Genomic DNA, 21047 nt, shown 5'->3' on the forward strand with positions numbered 1-21047 from the left:
TATCATCATCACTGATGATTATCACAGCAAAGAACATCCTCAAGGGTGTTCATGCTTTTATCCCCACAGCGCACATACCCACGTTGTAATGTAAAACATTTTCTCTAAAGTAATATGGGTAGACAAGAATAAAGGAAAAAGCAAAAACATCACAAATTAGTCCCCTGGTAACAACAGTTGGTAAGAAATGGTCCAGAATTGGGAATTATCAATGTTACATTTTAAAAATGGTTCTTAGGCAATGCTCTTATGGGATCGACTGATAATAAGTGCAACAGCAGAACAAACTCATAATTATAGATTACCAAAATCTCAAGCATTCAGTGATAAGAGTCAGAGTCATAGTGTCCCATAGTTTCCACAGTGCATGGCTAAAATGTGTCATTGAGTGGCTGATTATAACTAGCCATTGTGTAACCCTTGTTGTATCTCTCTCTTTAAACACTATCCCTCACAGTTGAAGACAATACATCCTTGTCCTTAACGTACATGGTAATAACGCTGTGGCTGCAGGCTACTCCAGTCCCTGATGGCTGTCTGGGAGCCACTCTCTGTGGGATTGAACATCCATCTCCATGGCATGACTCACTCCATCATGTGTCACAGACCGGGTAAGACAATACACATTTGTGTCACAGGAGGGGTCCAGTGTGTCTGTGTTTGTGTGTGTGTGTGTGTGTGTGTGTGTGTGTTCATATTGTAGATAAGCATCAAGGTTGATAGGAAGCTGTGTGTGTGTGTGTGTGTGTGTGTGTGTGTGTGTGTGCGCGCACATCCCATCATCAGCAACAGACTGTGCTTCAGCAGGTGCAGAACCTCAAGGCAAATATGAGCGGCTTGATATTACAGGAGACATCTGGCATGTGGACATTTACGCTCAGCTGTGTGCATACAGTATGCTTGCACATTCTCTGTGTATGTGTGTGTACTTCCTAAATAGTGAGAACCAGAACACATTTTTAACCAACAGAGTAAGGACATTTTTGGAAAGTGAGGACATTTTGGCCGGTCTTCAAAGGGCTGTTTGAAGGTTAAGACTTGTTTTTAAGGGTTAGGTTAGAATTAGGTTAGGGCTAGGGTAAGGGTTGGGGTTAGGCATTTAGTTGTGATGGTTAGGGTAAGGGGCTAGGGAATGCATTATGTCATTGAGGGTCCTCACAAGGATAGAAATATAAGGATTTGTGTGTGAGAGAGAAAAAACGATATCAGCCTTACAGTCGTCTGTATTTGGGCACTGTTGACTGTGTATATGAGTATATGCATGTTTTTATGATCATATGGAGATTGCACTGTGTTTCCCAACCTCTGTCCTCCTAGATGTTTGTGTGGCCAACTTGATTATGTTGAGCTGCACAAGCCCAAATATATTATTCTGTGAATCTACTTCTACTATCTCTGACTTACTTGATTGACCACACACTAGGTACTGTATGTACTTTCTAATATAAATCCATGAATAGTTGTTTGTATGTCAACAACTCATCAAACTGGCCTTGTGCGCAGATGGTACACAGATAAAGATGCATGTACTGTTACTAGTTACAAGGTATGAGTCTACGATCATGTGTGTGTTTGGTCTTTGTGCAACTTCTGTGAAGCACTTTGTAACTTTGCTTTGAAAAATGCTACACAAATAAAGGCTATTATAATCATTATTATTCGTAGTATTATTGTCTGTGACTCACCAGGTTGGCCTCACTGGGTGCATGGTACTTCTCTGTGCCCATGCGAACCAGGCCGTCCTTGTAGAGAAAAATGCGAAGTGGGTCGCAGGAAGTCACGAGGATGTAGATGCGCAGGTCAAACTTGTAGCCCTCCATCAGGAAGGGCTTGTCCAGGTACTCCTGAACAATAAAGTGCTCCTGGGCTGGCAGCTTCTCACAGTTGCGGATAAGCGAGATCCTGGATAGACAGAAACTTTATTAATCCTTGGGGGGGAAATTGGGGTGTCGTCACCAGCATAATAAAATATGGCATAGTAAAGACAAAAAAGATAATTAAAAAATGATAGATGGCAGCATAGCAGGGACCGTGAACATGACTGATGACATTGGCACTGTCTTATATACGTGTTGAGGCAAAAAAAAATTGAGCCAAACAGTATACAGATTTTATGGGTTTCAACACAATATTTCATTTCAAAATCATCAGGAAAAGTTGGGGGCATATTTCTGGGGTGCCACATCTGCCTATTATGGTGATACTTTCAATCTTCACATCCCAAGATTAACTTTGCCCTGCTTCTGTTTTTCAAAGCAATGGATAATAAGTATAATGTTCTACAGGAGCAATAGATGCAATCAGAGGGAGAAGATATGTCCTTACTGTGCAACGAATTACTCTTACATTTACATTGAAGACATTTAGCCCTTAGGAGCAAAGGGGTCAGAGCCATGGTGCCTTGATGGTATTCGAGTGACCTTCCACTGCTACAGAACCTTCACTATACAACATATGTAAATGTGTGCTCAGCATGCCTCAGGTCTAGTTTGAGCAGGACAAGCTGTTTGGCTTTGTGGGGCATCAAAAGTTCCAAAAATGTTGTTACTCTGTTCATTACCTGGCCATCTAAATAAAACACTTGAAAAATAACTACAAAAAACAGACAGGTACAACACAAATGCTGGTTTGTCTGAGCAATACTCTGCAAGCATCTGGAGAACATTGTGATTTTCTGAAGCCAAACTCCACTCTGTCTGCATGGCACAGTACATCAAATGCTGTAGCAGGGTCTTTTAGCTGTGGGCAGGTTAATAGGAACAGACATTGTGCTCCGTTTCAACCTCCACTCTAATTCATTTGCTTTGGTCTCATGTCACTGGCACTCAGACCTTATAGTACGCAGGCCATTGCTAGCTGGACTCAAGAACGAGTTGTGTTAGTTTGTGTGCATCCATGTGGCTGTGCATGCAAGGGTGAGGGGCAACAATTTCAAAACTTTGTGAATGTAAAAGTGTGTGTGTGTGTGTGTGTGTGTGTGTGTGTGGGCGGGGGGGGTATGTATGTGTTCAGAGAGGGTGAGGGGTTGTTTTTAAACAATCTCCCACTATGTACAAGCATTGCAACTGACCTATATCACCATCACTCATAGTTAAGGCAGACTTGGCCTAAATTGCTTACATGCACAGCCTGGAAGGCTCCATTATACACATGCAAGCAGGCACACCACATACACAAACACAATATTTGGCCAAGATGTAAAGACTTGATTGTTCAAAAAGTACAGTTTGAGATATTATGGCACCAAGCCACCAGAAGGCAAACATTGTTCTGCTCTGTGGCTTTTGTAATCACAGCCACCAACATACAGTATCTTGGGAACAGTGCAGTCTATGTTGTTTTAATTTCACCAAAGAATTCACCTGCTCAGTTAACTCTAATGAAGCAAAAACACTGGAGCATTGTTGATGAGCTTTTAAGGCTGGGTTGCACCAACAAGGATACATTTTTAAACTTGATTAAATCATGGTCTAACTATAGTTTACTATAGTTTTTACTCTAAACCTAGATTCAATTTAATTATGTTGCACCAAAACTTTAAACTCCAATTTAAAATGTGATTCAGTATTAACTTTAAACTTACACTTGGGGAGGTTTAACTTTTAAAATGGCTGCCTGTTTGAGATGGATTGAGCAAAATAATCAAGTTCCTCAAAGAAAGTTAAGGGACAGAGTCAACCCAATTGAGCACTGTTGAGTTAAACTCAATATAAACTACTAAAATAACAGAAAGGAGTACACATTATGAAGAAAGGTAGCACAAGGAAACGATGCCAGGTGGAAGTTAAGTTTCACTTTTACTTTTCGGTGGAGCTATTACAGCTGCATAAAACAGCATTTTCCGGCTTCTTCCCCCGCTTTGAAAAGCAATCAAAAGTCCATAGATCAGTGCAGCTTCGTGGATGGCTACAATCTTTTTCATTTTATTTTGTTGTTTTGGACCTGAGGAAATTAGAGGAGGATGTGACGTTTGGTTGTTTGAGCTGCGATCAGATCTTGATGTGGACACTGGAGACATATATTAATACCAGGTGTAAATATAATCAGGTTAAAATCATATCTAGATACAATCTGGATACGAGACGCATTTTAATGCATGGTGTAAAGGGGGTCCATGAGTAGTGTTAGGCTAACTAACTTTTTAGCTAGCAAACAATGTAATCTTTCGTTAAGGAATACAGAGCAGCCAAAAATTAACGCCCTGCCCCCCTTGGTTTGGCAAGCATCTCCATATTTATTAAACTCTATTATATAAATTATATTATATAAATCTGGATTTACTCATTTACTCATTTTAAACCTAGTTTTGCAACTCTGATTAGAACTAATCTTAGATTAAATTAATCGTTGTTGGTGCAACCCAGCCTAAGTGTGAATCTAGACTGGGATCCATTTATTGCCTTTCAGGTGATGATGAAATAAGGTCTTAGTTCAGCAGTCCTCCCTTTAGCGGTTTGATAAAACCTTCCCAGCTTGAAGATCTGCCTTAGTATAATGTTGTTGTTTCTTTCAGGTTTATCAATCACTCCTCATCACCACGTGCTCCTGCCAACTAAAATACTGCCGTATTATAGACGGGCACTTCATTGGCCTGCTTATCACAGTACTTGAACAGAAAAGAACAGGGAGAAGTTAATGGGAGCCTGACCGACGATGCGAGGGGCCCTCCTAACAGGCAGACAGCAAGCTGAATGATGAGGACAGGGTTAACGGTGTTAGTTAGTCGAGGAGGAGTAGCTAGGAGAAGACGACATGATTGATGAGCTGGGGTGTCAGATAATCACAGCCCACTCTCCCCTGCCTATTTAATTTGGCACCGGAGGGGATCTCGCCTTTTTAAGCCCTGCACGCACTTTTATTTAGTTTCCCTTATAACAAGCTGCGCTTCAGACACAAACAATAACTTCATTTAGTTGGCCGACGGAAAAATAAATTACAGGGGGTAGATATAACTTAATTTCCTGCCGCGTCACACCATGCACAAAAAATAGAGAAAAATCTAATCTTGTGAGCCGTCCGCCGTTGAGTGGACGAGCTAAACTCATCATCTTTCATATTCTTAATGTATTGCAATAATTCAGCCTTTGCTGCCTTTTATTCTTTAATAAATAAGGGCTTAGTGCAGCATGGAGTTATAAGTAATGCTCACATTATACCAGAAAGGACAAATTCAAAGAGAATTAGAGGGAGAGGTGAAGCATACTGAGCTATTTGTATTTCAATATCCCCACCTATTGGTTCCAGTGATGAATGCACTCCAAAGTATTTCTTCATACATGCACTTTAGGGATCACATTTTCAAAGAATAGGAAGTCATTTAATAAATGTTTCGCAATCTGAGCAGCTTCAACGTATTTTGAAGTGCTCAAGAGCTATGTGCAATGCAAAAAGCAAAATCAGAAACAGTTTCTTGTGAAACAGAATTATTTGTAAAACCAACCACATTTTGTTATTGTTTTAAATGTGCTATATAAATACATTTTGACCTTGGGCTCATACACAGAACATTGGAATAAGTTACTGGGATTATTTTATAGACAATTTAGGATACTTGTAGTGTTGATCACTTCTTAAACATTAATTAATTAACTAATTATTTGTTGCATCCATCCCTTTTGAGTCACTTATCCCGGTCAGTGTTGTGATGGCAAAAAACTGAGCAGAGAAGCCCAAATGTCCATTTCCCCAGGGAGCTTCCTAATTTTCATCAACTCCTCCTGGGAAGAAGTCGTGGCTCTGCCCCAAGATCCCCTCCCAGTCAGTGGTACCTGGAACTCCTCCAGTAGCCGGGGATCTTTCTTACTAGATGACCAAACCAGCTCAGCAGGCTGTTCTCAAAGCAAAGCAGATTTAAAATCAATACCACCCCCACGCTCACCCAGGCTTATAATGTTCAGTTTTTTTGACACTGTGTAAGAGGGGAGTCAGTTCAACTCTTTGGTAAATTTTGTTTTGTCTACCCCTATTTACACAGATTAGGGGACAGAATATTGGTAACACCTCTCAATATAATGCCAAATACAACACTGCTCACTACAGGCTCAAAAATTACTTGAGTTGAATCAACACTTCTCTGACATGGCAACAAAAATGAAATGTTTGAAGCTTCACCAAAGGTGCCCTGATTGCTGGAATTTTACATTTGATTGCTTTAGTATGTACAGGTCAACCTAATAAACTGGTTGCCATGTCACCATGTTTGCATGTCAGAAAAAAAAATGTTGGTGCTGATTCTAATACTTCATGATTTCAACAGTCAGGATAGTGAAAACATACCACAGAAATGTGACATCACAACCTGAGATAGGCTCTCACCCCATGGGACTGCAAGTTTGAAATATGCATTCAGGTACCACAGCCTGCTCCATCTTTTGATAAACAGATGCTATTGGGAGACAGAGTCCCCTGCAGCAGCCATCTTGGTCCATTTTCTAGTCTGACTGGTCTCTGCTGATGGTACCTCATAAAGGAATACAATAATCACATGCAGAGACCTTCAGGGAAGGAACTACAGTAACTGCCAGGGACAGCGTGTGTGTGTGTGTGTGTGTGTCCCCTCCAATGGCAGCGATAACCTCTGATTTATGGAGAGTGTGACCATCGAGGACAATGAGGCCAACAATGAGATTCACCACACCCTCTCAGCTCAAATACTCAATCTGGTCCCAGCCATAATGCTATGTCCATAGACACCCATGTCAGGGTCACAAACCTCTTATTGCCTTGTTTTGTTGTGCTTGTCCTCTGTTCGCTCTACTGCTAATTCTCACTCACTCTCTTGCTTTCTATACTCTGCTTCAGCCACTCTCTCTTTCTTGCTCTGTCAGTCTTATAGCCGGTGTGTTAGATTGCTCTGGAGCACTTGCTACCTACCCGTGACCCATGGCTCCATTGGCGGGTTTGACTATAAAGGTCTTCTGCTTGCGTTTCCTGCGTAGCTCCTTGACGTAGTTCTGGAACTGAGTGTACTCGGCGGGGAAGATCCAGGTTTTGGGTATGAAGCTGTATTCTTGAGGCTGGCACTTGATCATTCTGGGGAAACAAAGAAAGGGTTTGTGTGGGAGTAAGGTGACAATTATTTACATTTTTAGAATCATCTTGAGTCTTAAAATTGTACCTTAAAATTATAAGTTGCATTTTTATCACAGTAAAAATAAATTTTGTGCTTTTACAGCAGTGTCTCCTACTTATTTGGCTTGTAATGGTGGAGTGCTACAAGTACCCAGTTGTAACTTCTTAGAGTGCCAGCTGGCTGAACACAGAGCTTTGAAATGCTCTTGTTTCTGCACATCTGCAACTGAACCAAATTACTTTCATTTTATGTTTTAAGAGAGACCGAAAACTTACTTGGACATGTTTCTTGCTAGGCAGTCTTTCCGGCAGATTTCGCCCATGCCAGGGAAATGGTTAATTCTCTGCAGAGGGACAGGCAGACATAATAATGTTGTTAGGGCCATTACGCCACTCAATTCCACCCCCACCACTTCATAAAAATGAGCACATTAAAGGCAGCAACCTGAAGTGAGCTTACAATGTTCTGACATTTATGCCCAATTACGGACTCAAAACAAAAAGGTGACGCTGAGACCTTTCTCAACCCTTATTTAGTTTATTGTGTTTTTTTTTAATACTATTTAAAGGTTGGGGAGGGAAGAGGCAAGAAAAAAAAAAAACGATCAATCTCAACTCCGAGGGGCCGAGGTAATTGGTTCTGCATCGCAAGCTCCTGCAGTGACAGTTGAATGAATTGCTTTGAATGCGCCGAAAGGGGGGTGGGGGGTAAAGGAAAAACTCTGGGTTTTCTGTATTCTTTGACCAAATGAGCCTGAACAGGGGCGTTAATTAGGCTCGTATGAACTGAAACTTGACAGCAAACTCTCACAGTACATCACTAAACGGAAAAAATTCAAAGAGGGAGAGAGAGAGAGGAGAGGGGGAAAAAAGAATGCAGAGTGGAAAAGGATCCCGTGATTATTATCCAAACGAGACAGACGTAATTAGGGATTCGGAAGAGATTGCACAATTATGCCAATGCCGCGAGACGACGTAGCTTGTGAGGGGAAATCAAAACCAATTGTTGAGGGACTTGTACTTTTCTACTGAGAAATTATGTCATGAAACACAGCGGCGCGAGAGAACAAGTGAAAACAATTGACAGCAAATCACAAGTTCTATGTGAAACATTAGCCACACTGCTACACGTTAAACTGTTACAGTATTTGTAATATTCAGTCTACTTAGCTGAACTCTTGTTGCCCCTGTCCTAACAAGCCATACTCTTTCTAGCTTGCAATTTAATCAATCATTAGTGCCCGGTCTAATCAAATAAGCACTCAGGAAGAGAGATGGCTAACGCTCAGAGCAGCAGAAGCAAGTTCACTCAGCAGGACAGGGAGGTCAAACAGAGGTGAGAAGACTCTCAGACTAGTACACAGAACTCAGAACAACCCTTGTTGTTTAGGCCTGTCTTGTCAACATCACTGGTGACATCTGAAACCTGACCCCAACCCCCTGCTGCTCACAACAAGTCAGTCTACCTGTCAATCTTCCCATCTGTCTCTGTGTAAGCTCTGTTGTTCCCTCTCCCTTGCACTCTATCCCTCTCCTATTTGCTGTCTCTCTATTACCTCCCAGGGTCTGAGGAAAAGCAGATGGACAGAATCAGTCATCAATCGATCTTCTCTTTTTTCCTTTCTTTCCATTCTATTTCATTTTGACATTTACTGTATTTAAATCCTAATCCTCTTCTTTACCTATTCTTTTTACTTCCACTGGAGAAAAACGTATTGTAAGCCAGGGTGGTGTGCAAACACCTGATAGGCCCCAGATGGCCAGATGGGGTGGTGGAGTTGGAGTCAGAGATACCACACTATACAGAAACTGATTAGGTTCATCAGGTTCAGCAACCTGAGCCATGGTCTTGATAGAAACTGCTCCATTTCTGCAAACTGTGTGCACATAAGATACTTTCTGTATTCTGTTTATTCTATCACAGACTAACTGTGAGTAGGGATTATACAGGCATAATTACATAATTACCTTTACTATTCTTGATCAATACATCTCACTCCTGAATACTACATGGTATTTTTCACATTCATCACATTTAGTTATTCACAATTCCGTGAAGGTCTTTTTTTTCCAGTTTAGGTTTTTTTTAAAGCCCTTTGAGATTTGTGATTTTGGCTATACACATAAAATTGACTTGACTTCACTTGACTAAGTAACTGCACCTTAGAAACTGCTTATCTCCCCCTCCTAGTTTCTTCAACATGAGTTAATATTATGTATCCATGTTTGTATATTTGTATATACATGTGTTTATACCGCTTGAAATGGTTATAACCCTTTTTATGCTGACACAATTTTTATATACTAGCAATAACCCAGTGTCCGCAGGTGTATTTTCTTCATGGCAGAAGTAACTTCATTCTACATTGTATTGTTTTAATTATTCTTATTTGAACTGAAACTTCACAGGTCAGTTATTTGGTGAGAGTTTTGACTTGCGGGCCAGACAAATAGGCTTCAGTACGATGAATTACAAAGAATTTATTTTCTTAATTATTGACAAACCTCTTTGTAGGCATGTGGCATGTTCTTACTGCTGAGGTTAGCCAGCAGTATATGTGAGGCCTTGCTGTCCTTACATGTAATGTGTATTTGCTGATGTGCACTAGCAAATAAAATGACTGATATCTGGCAACGGGGATTCATTTAAGATGTAGTTGTTTTTCTCCCAATACAATTTGATTTTTGACAATAAGTGTGAATAAACCTTTTGTTACAGTTCAGATTTAATCACATTTTAGTGCAAAATATTTAAAGGCTTGGGAGAAGGCCTTGCATCACAGTAGTTTAGTGGTTTGTTCTCTCTGCAACAGTGTAAAAAACGTATCTAGGAATGCTCTGTGCTGTAATAAGTTTGAAGAATCTGCAGAAAATCTTATCATGTTTATCCAATTCTAACCAAAGGAGTATTTGAAGGAAGGGATTTGGTTTTCTTTATAGGAAAATCATTTAGACAATAAAATTCTTCAAGCACGGGAGGGTTAAAGTAGCTGTCATGTTTGTTCCATCGTTTAATCCATTTCTTCTGGTGCACTGCACTATTTCATTTCAGAGGCATCTCTTCCACCTTTTCTTTCAAGGAATCCTTGAGGAAAATCCTTCCTCACCTTAGCAACTATTGGTATACACTATTAGAGGCAGGTTATTTTGTTTTTAACATTTGGTTTACCTTTAAAGTCCTCTGAACACGTATGATTTTTTTCAGATCTGCTCCTCAAGACTATTCAATTCCAAAGTTACATACATCCACTGGGAGCTGATCAGTATCAGGGTCTTTGGCTGTTGGCCACTGAGCAGCTTAATGGGAGTATACTGTAAAGGTTAAGATCCAGATTTTCCTCGCAGCAATTGGATCTGACACTGTTATTCTTAAGCCCTCTTCTCTAACCCCAAGGCTAACATGCCCCTGAACAAGGTGTGCTGACTTGACACGGTAGCCATGCAGTGTACCTGATAATTCCTGAGCTCAGCGATTTTCTCGTGCTGCACGGCTGAGTCATTCCAGATGAGGTTGGCAGTCTCGTCATCATCCCGGGTCTTGATGAAGTCCATCTCGTTGATGACTATACGAACTGGGGAAAAACACTCACATTAGATTGTATTCCATTAATATAATTAGCTATGCAGTCATTAAAATAAACATTATACACTGACTTTAAGAAAATATCCCAAGAGGATTGAGTAGCCATATCCATGATGACAAAGCAACTTACAGATGCAAATATTACTACTTTACAGGTCAATGTTCAATGTCATGTACAACTCAAACATTTTGCTAGGCTTAAATTCTGTTTTTGCATACATTAAGAGATAAATGAGTCCAGGAGATTATATATTATCAAAAACTCAGCAAAACTCACTCACACAGCAGTATTTACCATTCATGGAATGGTTGCAGAGCAGCCAATCCTAATGCATCTTTTCAAAAAGATAAATTAATTGTTTGTAATGCATCCAAATCCTACTGGAACCCCCATAGTATGAGAGTTAGGTGGCAAGCCCATTTGGACATTAATCCGACAACTATTCATTATTCATTGAGTAATGAAAAATTCATATGCCCTAACGAAACGAGGTATTAATTAATTTCTTGAAAGCCTTCACAAACCTGGAGAAGGCTTGCCTAATGTTGCATGATGGCACTTGAATTGAAAAAAGGTGTTTCCGATGTAACTTCATCCATCTATTAACGTCGGTAGAAGCTAACAGTGTTTTACTAACTGGAACAGGGAGGGTTTACATCACAGCAGGCCTGTGCTTGCAGTTACCAGTAGAGTCTTTGAGTACAAAGTTATAATCAATCCTTTCTTACACATCTGACCAAACAGACATCCTTAGGGCCAGAGTTTACATTCCCTTCTCAGTGGGTGTAAAGCAAATTCCCAACACCATATTCCTTGACCTTTAATCTTTACCTGTAATACTATCAATTAAGAAACAAGAAAAACGACAGCTGCAAAAAAGGTAATAGCAAAAATGAGCCATCCATCTGGCCCTTAGTGTTAATTTTCCTTCAAAATAGCTCTGCACTACCCTCAGAATGGCCACTGTGAGGGTCTCGTCACAGCTAGCGAACTGACTCACAGCTAGCCCCCAACTTCTACTTGCTGCTGCTGACTCCTTAGTTTCATAGGTTGTAGTTCACCCCTGAGGGCTGTGCTGCCACACAATATACTGAACATGTGAGGAGTGCTTACTATGCTCTTTTGGCCCTTCTCAAAAAAAAAAAAACCTCACTGCCAAGTTAAATTACCTCAATAAAGATTTATGTATGTATGAAAGGCCGGGCTGTCTCTGTGTGAACTGTTTCATGGACAGCAACTCTATTAGGTTTAATTTAAGACATTAAATAACAGCCTCCTTCAAACAATCCACCACAGCAAATTAGATTTTATTGTTGAGACAACATTGTGATTGGATTTGCAGTGTTTTGAGGGACTGAGCCATACTGAGAGTTGTTTCCAAAATTAATATACAATTCACTGTGTCACAGTAGATTAATCTCACCTGCAGGACCACCCAAAATGTTGGTCTTGCTCACTTATTAAATTTTCATGAAGAAAATCAAAATATAAATTCAGAAGCTTGAAATCTGAGGCTTTGTATTACATAATGTAGCTAGATCTGACATAAATTAGCTTAAATTAGACAAGGCTAATGATCATTTACTGTGTGTTCATTAATGTTAATAGCGCATCCAACATGTATATGTAAGTAATGAAAAAAATAAAACTAAAGTCATGCTAATTTTTATGTATTGTTCTTGTTACTTTAATTTCAAAAGTGTTTTAATATAATTCGTAATAGGTTACTGTACCAATCTCATATTTGGTGCCGGCAACATTGGCGGTGATAGTGCCTTTCTTCTTTTTGCTGCGCACCTTCCTCTTCCCACTGCTCTGGTAGGAGCCCACAGATGGCCCGTTCACGGGGGACGCTCCTTGATCCTCTGGAGGAGAAGACAGCATACACCAAAACTAGATACAGTCACAGCTTGTGCTCCAGACTGGGAGGGGAGCTGCTGGAGTATTCTGATATATGTTCCTAATTTCTGCGGGGATTTAGTGGGGTTTGTTTGTGGGGCTAGGGTGGAAATGAATTAGGCGTCTAGTTTGTTATAGCCAGTCGCATGCATCAAGATCTTTTTATCATAATCTGTGTGTGTGTGTATGTGTGTACATGTGTGTACTTGCTACATAGTGAGGACTGAAACGCGTTTTTTACCTACAGAGTGAGGACATTTTTGGAAAGTGAGGACATTTTGGCCTGTCCTCACAACTTCAGAGGCCTGTTTGAAGGTTAAGACTTGGTTTTAAGGGTTAGGTTAGAATTAGGTTATGGTCAGGGTTAGGGTTAGGCATTTAGTTGTAATGGTTAAGGTTAGGGTAAGGGGCTAGGGAATGCATTATGTCAGTATGTCATAATGACAGTCCTCACAAAGATACAAGTACAAGGATGTGTGTGTGTGTGTGGTTCTATGCAGGAGAGAATTGTACTGATGAGCAGGTTGGCAGGTATATATGAGCAGGTGGCCAGGTGAGTGTGTGCGCTTATGAGTGCCACAGTGTACAAAAATATGCAAGCCAACTGACCATCTAACAGAATAACCCTGTCAATGCTGAGAGAGTTGAATCTCTCTTACTCACCTCCTTCATTGGGAGGGGAGGGCATCTCAGGGGCTGGAGGAGTGAAGGAGCAAGCCAAGCTTTCTGCCAGGCTTGGCAGGCGGGCGGGCCTCGCAGGGTATTCACAGCACCCTCCAAGCGCTCTCTCGCACTCGCACTAGTTAGTCTTCCCTGTCTTGGGCTGTATGGATGATGTGGTTCAGGATGGACCAATGGATCATCTGAACATCTCTGTGGCGCCTTTCAGAAGCATAAAGAGCAGCCGCAGAGTCTGAGTGAGCAGGGGAGTTAGAAGGGGGTAGCAGTGGTGGGGGAGGGCCTCTCAAGGGTCTACACAGCCCCAGCTTATTTACAGCCCCAGAAGGAGAGAGGGAGGGAGGGGGTGGACAGAGGGATGGATAGGAATGCCTGTAGAGCAGAAGAAAAAAGATATTTTACAGCAGCAGAACAGTAGTAGAAGGCTGACTGCTCAGAGGGTGACTACGGTGCACACTGGATCTGTGTGTATTTTCTCGCTGGACTGGAGTGCATTGGACACGCTTTTGATGTAAAGCAGCAGCAACAGCAGCACACAGGCCTATCACAGGTTACATCAGTCAATCTGACACTGAGCGAAACAGTTCAGTGCACTGCAGTACTACTAATGAAATAATCTAAAGCTGTGTGATGTCCATTGGACTAATTGGTATTCCATGGAACCATTGTGAAATATTAATGTGGCTGTCAAGTAAAGGGTTTGCAGCATCTCATTGTGTCTCATGCTTGTGTCAGCTGGGTTTCATTCTATGGCTGAGGGGTCACTTCATTCAAACACATGTCATCTTTACAGTGGTTTGTTAAAAAGGTTTGTCGCTTGGCTATGAACAGTGTAGGAAATTAACACCAGTCAACAGCCAAATCCTGTTATTGTTTGGCTGTGGTCTGGGAGTGTGTCTTCAAACTACTTACTGGAGGTAATGAACTATTGTTGAGATGTCCTGTCACATACATTTTTTTGCTGGCTGAGGTTAGCACTGTTGCCTCACAGGAAGAAGGGACCATGTTTGAGTCTGTCTTTTTTATGTGGGGTTCTCCTTTTGTCACTGTGTGTTCTCATGTCCAGGTGCTCCAGATTCCTCCCATTTTCAAAGACAAAGCAGCATTCAGGTGGACTGGAGACTCCAAAGTTCCCACAGGTATCAATCTGTGTGACTCCATCCAATGATGAACTGGCAAGCCATAAAAATGTTCCCCCAACTTACAGCATGCTTGGAACATTTCCAGCTGCTCATGATCTTCGCAGGTCAAATAGTGCATGTAGCTGCTTAATTTGGGTTAAGCATACCCACCCAATTCAAGGGGTTGCAAGATAAATCTAAAGGGTTGTGAGATAATTAACAGGAGATAAACAACATATGTATCTATGTTACTCTAATCTTTCTTCTTCTATTTGTATGATATTGCATGCATGCAAAGCAGTTTCCTGCTCAGTCCCTTCCTCTGGTTGAAACCAGTTGTTATAATTTTGCAGAGGAAAAATAAACACAATCAAAAATGTGGACTCAAAAAGATGCAGATCAATCCACAAAGTAGAAACAGATAGAACCACATAAACTATAAATCATAGGTAATACACACCAGTTAGGCTACATCTACAGGTACACTGGTTTATGGTGCCACTTTTGCATTTCATAAAGAGATCAACAGTAGCCTCTAGTGGTGAGAATACACTGAAAAGCCCATTTCCTATCTACCAGTGTTTTCTGTCCACACACACAGATTTGCCTGCAGGTGTACACACATACACATCAGAAAATAAGCACACAAGCTAACTTGAAAAGCAACCCTATCAATTCGATCAGCCTCCTCTGGACAAATTAGAATGGGGAAACAATCCAATTGCATTTCTCGATCACGCAGTAGTCTTCACTGTCAGCCTCTTGGTCTGCCTGTGGTAAGCACAAGACATTGATCCTGGGGAGGACAGATACTGAAATGAGATCACAGATGGGGAGGAGAACAACAACAAAGAGTCAGAGTGATAAAGTGAGGCAAGCTGTGTTGATGACAACCCTTCCAGTGGTATACTGGCTCTCTGTACAGGAGGCAGGGAACCTTGGTGTCATGTAAACCCTCAAGAACAAGAGGGGATCTGACAGGCACATGTGATGCAACTAAACACCTACAAACACACATACGACTAGAACACACATGCTGCATAATATTGCAGGATTATTAATCTTCATAATTTAAAGAACAATTATTGTATTGCTCTTTTTGTTTTATCAACATTGAATATCAGGATCTTAATTGTTTTCAGCTACAGTAAACATTCTAAAACATAATTTTTAATATTGCTATTTATCTCTATCAACACTTATTAATGGTGTTAACCTCATTGTTTCAGATCTTCAATTTCAAAGTGCTAATATTTTGCATTAAGCTTGGACTCTTTTAAGAGACAACTTATAAGTCATGCTACCATGATAACATGATAGCACATTTGCAAATAGAAATTCAATTATCAAACTTCTCTGATAATGTGATTAAATGTATTTCCTTGCGCCTCTTATAAATTGTCAACACAGATTTCTATCTAGGCTTGTTTGCCTGACTACTATATAAGGTCACAGTTGAGGCAGTTTGGTATCGCATTGATGGATGACCCAGCAAAAAGAGGCTCTGTCGTGTTTTGCTCATTTGTCTTAGTGGTAGTGGTGGTTATCAACCACAAGATGGCCTAGTTTTACTTGCATTCACAAGTGGGATTTCAATGTAAGCAGACACCAGATTAGAGTAACAGTTATCACTGACTGATAGAGGGACTCGAGCTGGACATCCTGTTGTGACATCACAGGTTTGAATTGAGCTCAGTGACCGTGTCATAAAATAGAAAAGATACAATTTTTTATTAGAGATAGTACAGATAATGTATGCTTAATATGAATAGAAAATAATGACATTTACGACTGCTATACCATATTTTACTACACTGTCCTACATAGCATACTGTATTATGCTGAAGCATCTGTGCGCTGCTGTCCTTGGATGTTTCTTTTTTTTTCCTCTTTGCAGTTTCTATCAACCTTCTGGTTACTTTCGTAAGATTGTGGGGAATACAACATCCACAAAATGCGGTTCAGACTTTGTAAGCATTACTTGCCAATATATTCTACTGCTAGCATCATCACAATTAATCCTTCAGTGAAGTATTAATGACAAAATCATAAAATCCCTTCCACTGAGTAGAGTACCTACTATTAATCCTCTGATGTAATGACACTTTGTCTCCAACAGAGTGAGTCAGAGGGCCACCACAGCAGAGCAGAGCTGAATGGGCAGAACTCCTATGGATGCTGAGCTCATGCACGTCCCCTTTGCCACACACAACACAGAAAGGCTTCATTGTAGAGAGTCAGCTCTTGGTGCTGCTCAGCTGCATCACTCTCTCTTTCACAGGCCCTAAATTCATGACAAATGCATGTCTGTCTTTCAGGGCATTGTTATGCATAATTTCCCCCCAGTTATCCAGCACAAGTTGTTAATGTGACTGTCACATTACTGTACGTCATGGTTCTCTCTCAGGAATGTTATGTCTGCAGCAATTAGTCTACATCACAAACATTTACTGAAACAATATCAGGAAGTAAAGTGTTTCTAGTTCAAAACTCTTCCAAGAAATTCATCTTCACACAAATATTATCCCACTATCATAAGGCAATGGCACTTCAAAAATGCTGTGCCCCTTTTTATATCAAAAGCAAATCCAGAAAGACAGCACAAATAGCTTTACAAGAAGTGTGCCAAAAGAAAAGCTGAACCAAAGCGGGTAGACTCTTTATTCATGACAAGTGGTGTCACACCTATTACACAAGTCCCTTCAACAAGCAGCGGTACGTCCCTGAGGGGTTTGTTTTATGTTCTCCCTGCCTTACATGAAACTACATCTTGAAAGCGTCATCAAATACAGGATCAATAGAGAGGCTTGGGGAATCACCACATAGCCTCATGTTATGCAGGATTTGCAGACACAAGTTATTTTCTGTGCATGCGGCATGGTCTTGCCATTACAGCAGTGCCGGGACCTTGGGGTATGTATAACCATTTAAAAGGGCAGAAACACTGGCTAAGAATGGAGACACGTTGTACTATTACACATCCTTGACTGAAGAAAAGCAAATGTAAACAAAAGAATGTTCCAGTAGGAAATTGACCTTTTGTCATATAAATAGTATAAACCCTTTTTACTGGGCATTTTCTTACTTAAAAGGCACAATGCCAAAGTGATTCTGTACATCTTCAAGGTCTAAAACATACAGTATACTTATACTTATTTGCTTATAGTAAAACTATTTCTGCTTCTATCATTATCTATTTGGCCACTACGACAACATTGGCCTCCTAGGAAAAATGATAGCTGAGTTTGCGGACTACTCTTGCAGCAAAGTAGTAGTGGTTTAGAATTGCCAGCGAATCTAAAATTAGCTCAAACTAGTGACCCAACTCTGGCTCCGTGCCTTCTTCCAGATATGAGGAGGAACAAGTGTGGGAGCTATCAGCCCACGGGGTACTGAAATACACCAACAAATAGCTGAATGTTAAGCTTAACTTTATCAGAGAGAATCTACAGTAATACAGGCAAAATGGTCAAATGTTAAATTCAGCCACTGCCTTTGAAACGCTAAACATTTATATTAACTACAGTCTTGCCTGACCTTATTTTCTGTAAGACAAAGTGGAGCAAATAACTTATGGTTGCTACAATGTGCACATAAGTGTTCGTTCAAAAGCACTGCACCACTCTAACAAAGTAAGCTTTACATGTACAGAGATGTAACATCAACACCTATGAATATGGGTTCAACTGTTAATCAAACACTTTGCTCTAAATTCTTACCTAACTAGCAGGTAACAAGCAGGACTACTCTTGTAACTGGGTTTACAGTCAGAGGTTAATGTCCCTGTACAGCACTTTGTCAAAAAAAACTTGTGCATATGGCATGTAATTTTAAAAATGTTAACCTGATGAACAATCCAGTCTTTGGAATGAACAAATACACCAAACCTACCTGTATTTCTGGTGTTCCCCCGCTTTAGAGGTGTCAAATAGCAACCAAGTCGAATTGCTTAGATAATGTAGGTGTAATACTGCAACGGATATCCCGTATTAATCCAAAAACTTCAGCATGCCAACTGTAGCCTGCATGAAAATAAAAGATTATACATACCATATCCGTCTTAATAGCCTTATCTCTGGGATATGTCCAGCAGGCAGGATGCCATCCAGAGCTCATAAATGATGCCATTATGATTATGTAATCCATCTGCTATGTTGGTAATGGTCAACTCCAGGGTGCTCTATCAGCATGTGGTCTTTAAGTGGCCCACTGGACTACAAACAGACCAGACTAAATCAAATGACTCAAACACCACATCCCTCCTGTAATTACCCAGGGTCTGAGCATCCAAAGCTAAACCTCAGCAACAGTATTGCATGCCAAGACAGACTCCTTAATGGTACTTGCAAGGCTAGCCTGAGCTAAGAAGCTATGCTACTTAGAGCAGCAAGGGGACCTATGCCTGTCACAGCATAGCAGTCAATATGGTATCTTCCAGACCACTGGAAGGATAGTAGGCCATCCCCTTTTACAGATCTTGTCTGTATTTCAGGATTAGCGCAAGATGGACTTCTGAAATTTCGCATGTAAAATCTTGGATATCAGGGTTTTTGTCAATTTGCGCTCACAAATTAAACGTCACAAAGCCTAAGCAGGTGTATTACTGCTATGAATTAGTTGCTAGCAACGTTAGCAACTAACGTTAGGTTGCTAGCCACTTGTATAGGTCAGGTGGAAGGATCAGACAGGGAAACAATCTGGCAGTGTTGCTATCCAGTTAACTTGCTACCATCATCTGTAGCGTTTCAGCAACGTTAACGTTTAACTGCCCTGCGAATGAGGGCGCTTCCATTTCATGTTGCCTCAAAATGAAATAACAAGTTCATGAATGAGACACCGTCTAATAAATCACAGGAAACACAATGACCCTGGGCTGCTCTGCAGTTAGCTTAGCCGCACTACCTAGCAGAGGATGGAGAGGCGAAAGCGAAGTAGCCCGTTAACGTTACCTTGTTTATTCCGGGCACTGGCAGTGCAGCTCTGTTGCTGGTCTCGGTCTCATACGAACGACACAGCCGCCGTTATTAAGTGAGGCACTGGGGTCTCTTTACAGAAACCGTCCAGCCCCGACAGTATTTTCAAGACTATAACAATGTTTATGGTGTGTAACGGCGTTACTACTTAAGAATGACGTTGGTTGACAGACAAAAAAAAAAAATCTGTATCTTGTAGACCTCTTGTGTGCTATGAGTGCTGGAGCGAGTCCAAGGGCAAAACCATTCGCTCTCTGAGAGGGGGGGGGCTGAAAGAAGTGCTGGAGTTTGCACTCTCAATCTGGTACCAACGTGACGTTTGGTGTACTGTAGGGCGTACATGTTAAGTCAGGACACGTTATTTTCAACGCTTAACTAGTTGTGAGTGAAAACAAAAGTCTTACCACAGCTGTGAGTTACATTTGGGACACCTTTAGGTCATTATTTAACGTAGGTTTTCCGGTGCAGCTCTTCCTCCACAAGTCGCTGATACAAACACAGGGAAGCCACCTAGCAACTGTGTCGCTGACCATGGTGCTAAAAAAACAACCCTGCCGATAATGGGTGCGACCCGCTCAGAGGTCATTAACGTCCCATTCACTTCTTATTACCTAGTAATAACGTGGAAATGTTCCTCAAAATGTGTCAAATGTGACTCTTGCTTTCATTGTAAACTACATATTTTCTAAAAGAAAGTAATTTTCAGTCAACTGAGAACTAAAATGAAGGATTGGTTTAGATTATTTTTCTTTTCTTTAATCATGTTCAACTGAATGCATTATTTCTTTTCTTCCTACCATGGCATTTGTTTCCACTTTTTGACTGGTTCTTTGACAACACAACTATGATTTTTGCCAACAAAGGCATTCCCCGTAAGGCTTAGGTTACAATAGTTTGTTTAGGCGTGTTTATTTTTCACACTTATTTTATTCAGCCATTCATTCATATACTGATTTATTTCAACACCTCAAAGACGACCACACTGGCTAACAGGCACGTCTGAGCAACTGGCTTTTGATGCAAAGTGTTAACCACACTAGAGGTGACACAGTGTCCCTCAGGTCTATGTTTTTGTTAAAATAATGTATTCTGATGTAACACTTCTGATACTTGCAGGGTAATAATTATGTAGCATTGTGTCCCCTTGGAGGTCAGGGCTCACGGTCAGGTACAAAAGAGTACTACGGAGTTAAACAATATATAGGATAGCACTTTCCCTACAAATAAATTCAATATGTTTCACATAAAAGCAAAAGCATTAGAAGAAAGAAGTAGTGCAAAAAGGCTACAAGTGGTGGGCCCATACTGTAGCATGCCTCACCTCTCATTGATGTGCTTTGTCGACTAACAAATGACTTGATTTAAAAAACGATGGGGTTTGAGGCCGTTATTCATTAACTATTAACTAGTCACTAACATAACTAACTTGTGCAATTATCATTTTAGACATTTTACAGTGCATGTGTACTCTAATAATTAAGTCATGCCTTGTGAGCAACTATCTTATCACCTGTGGCCTTGCATATGCAACTTAAATCACAATTAATGCTTAGACGGTAAATCAAGATTAAGAATTAGAGCTTTTGTTTTTATTAGCATTTTAAATAACTGATTGGCAGTTACCTATTCAGTTAACCTTTGCTCACTCAAAACAAAAAGAGAACATATCACGAACATTTCAACCTCAAACCGAGACGTCTATAAATGAAAAGTAATTGCTA

At 40.6% G+C, this 21047-nt stretch overlaps 1 protein-coding gene across 7 annotated transcripts in view; it reads right to left on the reverse strand.

The window, feature by feature from the left end:
* The window catches only part of ttll7 (tubulin tyrosine ligase-like family, member 7), a 69986-nt gene extending 50430 nt beyond the window's left edge, over nucleotides 1-19556 (reverse strand). For 5 of the 7 annotated variants that reach the window (XM_044199564.1, XM_044199565.1, XM_044199559.1 and 2 more), the window contains exons 1-7: nucleotides 19303-19556; nucleotides 13218-13604; nucleotides 12389-12520; nucleotides 10522-10643; nucleotides 7348-7415; nucleotides 6874-7032; nucleotides 1686-1902 (exon numbers count right to left, since the gene is read on the reverse strand). In XM_044199564.1, coding sequence (XP_044055499.1) covers nucleotides 1686-1902; nucleotides 6874-7032; nucleotides 7348-7415; nucleotides 10522-10643; nucleotides 12389-12520; nucleotides 13218-13242 — 723 coding nt within the window. In that variant the 5' untranslated portion in view covers nucleotides 13243-13604; nucleotides 19303-19556. Of the gene's footprint in view, nucleotides 1-1685; nucleotides 1903-6873; nucleotides 7033-7347; nucleotides 7416-10521; nucleotides 10644-12388; nucleotides 12521-13217; nucleotides 13605-14144; nucleotides 16844-18403; nucleotides 18914-19302 lie in introns of those variants that run through there. The other 2 variants (XM_044199560.1, XM_044199562.1) reach the window with 2 other exon arrangements.
* Nucleotides 19557-21047: the final 1491 nt, after the last annotated feature.

The sequence above is a fragment of the Siniperca chuatsi genome, linkage group LG6, assembly GCF_020085105.1.
Source record: "Siniperca chuatsi isolate FFG_IHB_CAS linkage group LG6, ASM2008510v1, whole genome shotgun sequence".
Lineage (NCBI taxonomy): Eukaryota > Metazoa > Chordata > Actinopteri > Centrarchiformes > Sinipercidae > Siniperca > Siniperca chuatsi.